The 8,151-nt window shown below is 42.6% G+C and overlaps 1 protein-coding gene across 1 annotated transcript in view; it reads right to left on the bottom strand.

Moving 5' to 3' along the window:
• The window catches only part of BACE2 (beta-secretase 2), a 47,960-nt gene that overhangs the window by 1,426 nt on the left and 38,383 nt on the right, over positions 1 to 8,151 (bottom strand). The window contains exons 7-8 of the mRNA XM_041487798.1: positions 7,238 to 7,387; positions 5,831 to 5,999 (exon numbers count right to left, since the gene is read on the bottom strand). Coding sequence (XP_041343732.1) covers positions 5,831 to 5,999; positions 7,238 to 7,387 — 319 coding nt within the window. The remainder of the gene's footprint in view (positions 1 to 5,830; positions 6,000 to 7,237; positions 7,388 to 8,151) is intronic.

The following is an 8,151-nucleotide window of genomic DNA, read 5'->3' as shown; positions in this document are numbered from 1 at the left end:
GGTGGAGGTAGTTTTTTTCGTTCTTAAGTTTCTTTTTTTTTTTTTTTTTTTTTTTTTTTTTTTTTTTTTTTTACTATTGCATTTAGTAAAATTCTAGTAAAGAACTGTTATTCCTATTCCCGTATCTTTGCCTGAGAGCCCCTTAATTTCAAAATTTTCAGAGGGAGGAGGTTTACATTTTCCATTTCAGGGGAGGCTCCTGCCTTCCTTAGCAGACACCTGTCTGTTCAAACCGAGACAAAATGCAAGAATCCTGTGTTTATAGAAAGGGACTCTGAAGCATAAGGCAACTGTGACTCTCCCACATCTCCACAGGCTGTCTAGGAGAGGACAGACATTTCAATCAGTCAAAGCACAAACCCCTGGATCACTTTTTTACCTCTGCACTAATCTTTCAGAAATATCTATTTAAATATCCTACAACATCCACCCTGGTGTAGGGCAGGGCCTGGGCAGTTTTTTGCTTGTTTCCAGCATTTCCAACAACTGGAAAAGCACCTCAAGGTGATGCTTTGATCTTCTGTGTTTGCTGTCTTCTTAGGGAGCAGCAGGAAGGTTCATCAGCTTCACAGATACCTGAAAGGACTTTATCCTAAACACAAGGTGCAGTGAGGAAAGCAGCACAGACACTCTTGTGGGTGAAAATCCCGAAGGAAGGGGAGGTGGGTGACAGATGTCCACAAAAGGGGAGTGGAGGAGAGGAAGGTCAGAGTCAGGAGTGAGGAACAGGGACGTGAAGAAGCAACAGTCCTGGGCCAGGAGAACTAACCCAGCAACTCAAAAAACGATGACAAAGTTAAGGCAAGAAGCAGTCATAATTTGCTTCTCTATAGTCAGCCACTTTCACGACACATCTGAATATTTTTTCATGAAGGCCCCAGTTTTAACTGTCCTGTCTATTTCTCACACATTTTACAGGCACACTTTTGCCTGATTGGAAGTGATCCCATCTACTAAAAACTGTATCTCGTATTTTCACATGTCTTAGTCACAACTGCTGAAACCACATTTAAAGAGATTACCATAAACTACCCTCTTGGAATGGAGAAGGGAGCCTGGATTTTGCAAAGGTGACCTTTAAGGTTCTTCAGGTTTAAAAAAAAAATGCAGGACAGGTTGGTTGCTTTATCTGCATAGATTTTGGTCGTTATTCAGTCCCTGGCCTCATAAGACATTGTATTATTTTGAGATTTAGGTTCTGTTGGACTTAATTCAATTTAATTGTGGGCTGGTGTTGAAAGGGGCAATCCTGCACCCTCACTCCTGTCCCTCACAACCCCGTTCGTGTTGGTGGAGGGAATGGGAGGCTGCAACTCACAGATCAGATGGGAAACCAACCTTCACAACAAACAAAATGCCCAAACAAGGAATTTTCTGTGGAATCACTCATCTGAACCAACCCTTTCTCCACCCCTGTGAGTGGGAAGACTCCTTTAGCAGGAATATGCAGTGAGAGCAGACTGGGGGCACCCGAGGCTGCACCCACGAGGACCCTGGCACTGGTGAATAACCAAACACCCACTCCCCAAACTCATTAGATGGTAAAATTCTGCCTACAAGGTCTGTGGAAGAAATCCTTTTTGTCCAGAGCCCCAGGATTGCACTTTGCAATTATTTCTTATGCAATTATTTCTTCTGGACATCTCACCCTCTCACACCATTGGTTTGTCTCTATGAAGTTCTGCAGCAACACCAAACTCAACCACATTTAACACCAATTTCAAATGCGAGGTCTAAATATCATTACTTAGCTGTATTTTGGAGAAGTGGGGGGAAAAGAAAAAGCAGTACAATTTTCCACCTTGGAAATAGCTTTGAAAATAAACAGTCTCTAATTACTCATTATTTGGCTCCAGAACAATAATTACTCCTATTAAAGAAGACAACACAAAGCTGTTGCCATAGTGGCTGACATTTTAAATTGCATTTTGAGAATGCTTGATAGCAGCACAGCCTCTGCTTTCTTCCCTCCAAAAGGGAAAAAAGTTTTCCCTCACACTCTTCTACCCCCAGAGAAATTGAGAGGAAATTTGCCTAAATTGTTCAAAGAAGCCCTGAACATAAACTAACAGTTACACACTCAGCATATCACACATTAACTGAATTAGACGATTTTGATGTATTGTTTTAGAATATCTGGTGGTACCTAACTACAGTACTTATATCACCTTGAAAAAATGAGATTTTCTTCATAGTTGATAATTACAGGACAAAAAAGGGTGCCTCTGGAAAAATGTTGTTTTCCAACATTTGTGTAGAACTCACCCACCTGGGTGGTTACAAAAGCAGTAAACCTGAAATTAGATAAAATTCATCATAGAATTGTAAAGTATATTTTGAAAGGGGCCCCTGGAAGTCACCTAGACCAGGATCCTACTCAGAGCAGGACTGCCAGCATCAATAGATCAGTTCTGCTGCAGGTTTATCCAGCCAGGCCTTGTAAAACCCCGACGATGCTGACCCTGTTTCAGTGCTGTGCCACCCACCTGGTAAAACTCCTCATGTCCAACGTTCCTGAATGTCCCTGGTAGACGCTGCTCTTTGTTATGTAATTTCATTTTCACTAACTTTGGCTTGCATTCAGCTTAGGGCCTACCAAAACCCCAATTCTTTTCCCATTGGGATATTTATTTTTTCCTGATTTTTTTTTTCTTTGCTTGGAAAGGGACCTTAAAGATTATCTAGTTTAAACCCCCTGCCACGGGCAGGGAATTTTCCATTAGACCCATCCAACCTGGCCTTCAACATTTCCAGGTTGCTTCACTAAAACCAACTTGTTTGATCTGAACATCCTGTCTCAAGAAGGGACCTGACCCAAAAACCTGTCCTAGTCATCCTGTAAACACTAGGTTATCAACAGGCAACTCAAAATTATTTGTCTGAATAAGTCTTAAAGGGTTTCATGTAATGAGGAAAAGACAAATTTCCTGCTACAGTGGAAGAGCTTCCTGCAGCTATCTAACTTTCCTCGTGCTTGGTACATCCTGGAGAATGAAAGTGGTCCAAGGAATAATGTGGGAAAAGCCAGTTCTCATCTCTAGCCAAGTCTGAAAAGTAACCTGGAAGTTCAGTGAAATTAAGGTTTTTAGTCCTGTTTCCATAATTTTTGTATTCATCGCATACAGCTCTAACACCTTACAAAATCAATTTGGTTTAATTTAATGTTCACACTAAGAAAGCAAAAGTCATTGCAAAGCCACACTGAACGGTCTTTAACATTCCTCTGTTTCTGAAGATTGGAGCCACCAGTAATTCAGTTTAATTTATGCCCACGAGCTGCCTAGAAGGCTCCAAATAAATGCCATTAACACAGTTGCTATGGAGGGCAGGGCTGGCCTCCACGGGAAGCTCCATCCCTCACGCTGCACTCACAGCGTGGCTCTCTCATCAAAGTGCTGTTAAATCTGGAAACCACAAGCTGAGAAGGAGTGAAACTCAGCATAGCTGAGCACAATCCAGCAAAATGTCATCTGCCTCGTGTGAGTGGAATCTGGCAGCTCCGTGCGTCTTGTCTCGGCTGATCCCTCAGGAAGCCGAGCGATGCTGGGTGAGACACGCGCAGAAAACGTGGACAAGGATTTCGGGTTTTCTCTGGTTGAGATGATCCCAAGGTTTGTTAAAAGTCCCTTTTTCCAACCCAGCTGTCGAAGAAAGAGTCGAGGAGTCTTCAGCTCACGTTCTCAAGGTTGTTTATTATATTTTATCTGAAATGTTTTCTGTCTGGCCTGCCGAGGTCTGTTCTGCAGGTCAGTTCAAGGCACACTCCCTGCCCACAGGGCTGGTGCTTTTATACTAAAAACTATGTATACTATGTTTACAATAATGTCCCAATACCTATCACCTATGTTAGACAGTGACTTTCTACTCTAAACCAATCTGTGAATGCCAACATCATCCTGAACATGGATGCCAGGGAGAAGGAAGAAGAAGGACAGGGCATGCCCAAATCCCTCCATCCTGGAACCCCTGACCCCCATGCACAGAATTCCAAACCCCCCTGTACAAGGTTCAAAATCCCCCTGTACAGTGCTCCAAAAGTTTTCTCTTCACCCTGTGATTACTACTACTACACTATCTAAATTTTTGTGACTTTTAATTCTTCATCCAAAGGTGGTAATTTGTTCCATGGGTCAAACTCATGGGGTCTTTGGCTGCATTCCAGGGTCTCTGATCCCCCTGCCAGGGCTTCAAAGCCCCCTGGCTGGGGCTCGGATCATCCAGGACCATCAGGGGGACGTGCTGGGCTCTGACACAAGGAGACCAGGAGGAAATGGCTTGGAGCACCAGCTGGGTGTAATCACATGTCCAAGCTCATGGAAATTCCAGTGGCAGCTCTGCTCGGCAAGCTCAGCTCTTCCTCCCTGGCAGAACTACGCCAAGTGGTCAAACTGTGCTCGCAGGGAGCAGTATGAACACCAAGGTGTTGTTATTATGGCTCTCAGATTATTTTTTCTCACCAAAGAAGGGCTGGCAGAGCAGTTCTAATGCACTGCAGCTGCCTGGTGTCCCCTGCTGACCATGCATGGTCCATGTGTTCTGTCTGATGCCCCTTCCTCCCCCACTGATGGCTGCAGCAGGACAGGGGCAGGAGGCAGCTCCAGCTGCAGGCAGGAGGCAGCAGGAAGAATAAAAAGCAGGAAAACCTAGCCTGCTGTATTTGTCCAGTTACACTCTCCTGCCAGATGCATTCAAAATGGGTCTTTCATCACTGCCTGGCACCTCACAGAAGTGCCCATAAAGCAACTCATATCAATATCCAGATTTTCTCTGGGAGCGAGCGCAAAGCCAACAAGTCTGAGCTTGTTAACAATGGAGAGATTAAAAAAATTAAAAAAAATTGAAGCTTTAAAACTGCCCTAGAGCTACAACTCAGCCAGTATCTCTGTTTTTCCCCTCTATGATTGCATGAAGAACTCCAGCCCTAACTACCTTCTGTAAAACCTTAAAGAAGCACTGCCAGTCCCAGTCCTTTTCTCATGCAAACCTCAGGTGAGACAATATTTTTCAGGGCACAGACCATTCCTGTTTGGGACAGAGACCTGAATATGGGTGCACATCCTTCCCCTCCTCTCCCACTTGGAGGTTCTTGTGATGTCAAAGCAATGTCTGAACAACAAGGGGAGGAAACCCCAAAACTTTTGGGGTTTAGCTACCCTTGGTGGGAGAAGAGAAATCATGAAATTTAACCAGCACAGTAAAATCAGCCAGAAATGATGAGCTTTCTCACATCTCCTCAGCAGCTAGCTAATAAATTAATGGCTTTCAGCTTACAATGAGAAAAGTAATTTGTTTAGAATTAACACACATGCTACGAGTCTTAATGTGAGTCCCATTTTCACCTCAGCTCTTTCTTTGCCAATTTCTGAGGGGCTGAACAGGCTCAATTTACATTAAGAGGAAAGTGTGAGTAAGGCACTTCACTGCACACTGCAAGAGTTGGTTGAAGATTCCATTTATGCACAGCTCAGAGCAGGAACCAGCCCAAAACGAAGCTGCATTAAAAACAGGGACTCATCTGATGTAACTGCTGGGGAAACACACAGACAGATGTCCCAGAAAGATCATCTCTGTGAGAGGGAAAATCCCAGCACAGAGACCCAGAGCTGAGGCTGATTCACTTCATGCCAAAAGATTTTGCAATACAGTTTTGGGTTTTCTTTTTTTTTTTTTTTTTTTCCCCCCCTTCCTTTGAAATGTGAATAACTTGGAATTTCTTTAAAACACACCCTTCACACTGCAGGAGTACCCACACTTTCTGCCAACAGATAAGTGGCAAAGGCGTTTCTCTGATTTTCCTCGCTCCCCAAATCCTGAGAATTTTTCCTCTTACCTGCACAGGGACTCACTGCAAAGCCCACTCTCCTCTGGGCTCTGTCAAAGATGACATAAAACCCTTCCATGACTGTAGCACCAATGACCAGAGCGTTTGTGGAGGAGGAGATGCCGAATCGGTAGCACTGCAAATTATCTCCTATCACAAGGATGGGTTGAATGTAAAGCTGCAAAAAAGAAAATTAAAAAAAAAAATTAAAAATTTAAAAAAAAAAAATCAGAAGCCAGAGTGTAAAAAGCAACACCTCACAGCAGGCAGGAGTTCAGACTTTTTCACTTTTATAGTTCAGGCACGCAAATTCCACTGGGAATAGAGGATGGATAGGGGTAAACAGATTTTTGTACATGATTTAAAACTGGTCAAAGCTAACAGGCAGGTAAAGAGGTAGAGCTGGTGGATTCTAAAATGAGTTTGAACACAGTCAGTCACTACATGCAGGTCAACAGCAAATTCTCAAGATTCTCACTTTTTACCATATTTTCCATAAGAGAAGGATGGCTGAGGCAGAACCTGGGAGATGAACTCAAATTAGAGAATAATTAATTATTAAAAGAATTATTAGGATGGATTGATTCAGAGGGCATTCAGTGTCAGCTTCAAGGTTCTAGATTTTATAAATTCAAGTCACATTTCACCCCCTGTCTCCTCAGGGAAGATGCATGATTGCCAAGCTACATGATCAATATAGAAAAAGCTTATCATAAGGCTTTACTATATTTCAAGTTAAAATGTACTTAATAGGTTCATTCTTCCCTTTGCTCCTGCCTGTCCCTTGAGGTAAAAGAATGTATTAGTAATGTTAGACAATACCAGCCTGTACTGGAACTTACAGTGGGAGGAGAAGGCAGAGAAGAAAAGGAAAAATGGCACATTGTATTCTAAATATAATGGTATGGATGGAATATTAATAAAAGATAAACCAGGCGAGTTACAGAAACTGGTGAAGAGCTCACAAAGGGTCATTGCCCAGATTTTCATATTCAGAAGAAGTGCTCCAACTCAAAATGCCACAAGAAACAAATCAATTCCCTTCCCCAAACGAGAAGATCAAAACGAGCAGAGACATTCTGTATTGACAGTCTGATGTGGCCAAAGCTCACGAAAACAAAACAGAAATTTGCCTGTTTTTCCTGACAAATTGAAAAAAAAGTTAATTCCCAACTGGATGGACTGCACTGGGAGGGAAACTGTGCTTTGTCCCTTTCTTTTTTGCTTTCAGGTTTGACAAGTTTGTTATTTTCCGTATTTGAAAACTGATTTTTAAAATTTGATTAAAAAAGGTTTCCCTTGCATACAATAAGCCAGTTCCCTGTCACTGCTAAAAATAGCTCCTATTTTTAAAGACTGTGTGCTTTGTAACAGTAAAAATAAATGCAGAGATGAATAAACAAAGAAGGTTGAGACCTGTGGTAGGATAGAGATCCGAAACGACCTACTGGAGTTTTCATCCCTCAGGTAAATGGAGAGTTTGGGAAATAAGGACCAGGGTTTTTCAGTTCTATCCCAGCATGCAAGCTGTGTACCAGTCCAGAATTCAGAAGAGAATTCTTGTATCTGCAAAACAAACCAACCAAACAAAATTATCCTTAGAGATTACAGCCATTTTGATAAATTTTTGTGAATGATCACTGCCACTATTTGATACTTCTTTCATTTCCATGGAGAAATTCAACACGAATCTGAGCTGCTTCTTTAAGGACCAAGGCAAAAACCCAAACCCCAACACCCAAACCAAGGTGTGTCATGACCCATCATGACCTGGAGAAGGGGGAGGAGGCAAAAACAAGTTTAGCTTTCCCTTCCCTCCCCATTTTTGTCCCATTATTTCCTCTACTGCAGTGAACACGTGGCCTCCCTGAGCAATCACTTCCACAATTCTACTGCCTCACCAATGGTTTTGCATTTTGCATTCCATACAAAAACACAAACCAAAACACAGACCACGTGAATATATCATGAGGTGATGAGGTCACCTCCCTTCCTCATGCACCTACAGCTCCTTACTCAGCTTCAGAGTTTTGAAGCCAAGGGCTAAACCAAAAATCTCCTGGCATCTGAGGGAGTCAAGGTTTGCTGTAATGGAAAGAAACACACCCTCTGTCTCTTTTGAAGCCCTGTCACTCCCTGCCAGTACAACCTGACACGCTTGTGAAATAAAACTGATCAACAGTATTTTGTAACATATCCATGGAACTAACAAAACAAAAAGCCAACCCTTACAGAGCTTGCTTGGCTAAGACAAACATCTTGCTCAATGTTCCTGCTCCCTGAAGCTGACCTGCTGACAAATCTGAGCAAAACCCTTCCTCATTTTACTG

This window comes from Pyrgilauda ruficollis, unplaced genomic scaffold (genome assembly GCF_017590135.1).
Source record: "Pyrgilauda ruficollis isolate IOZ18807 unplaced genomic scaffold, ASM1759013v1 scaffold84, whole genome shotgun sequence".
NCBI classification, from domain to species: Eukaryota; Metazoa; Chordata; class Aves; order Passeriformes; family Passeridae; genus Pyrgilauda; species Pyrgilauda ruficollis.
This window is presented reverse-complemented; position numbering and strand designations above follow the sequence as displayed.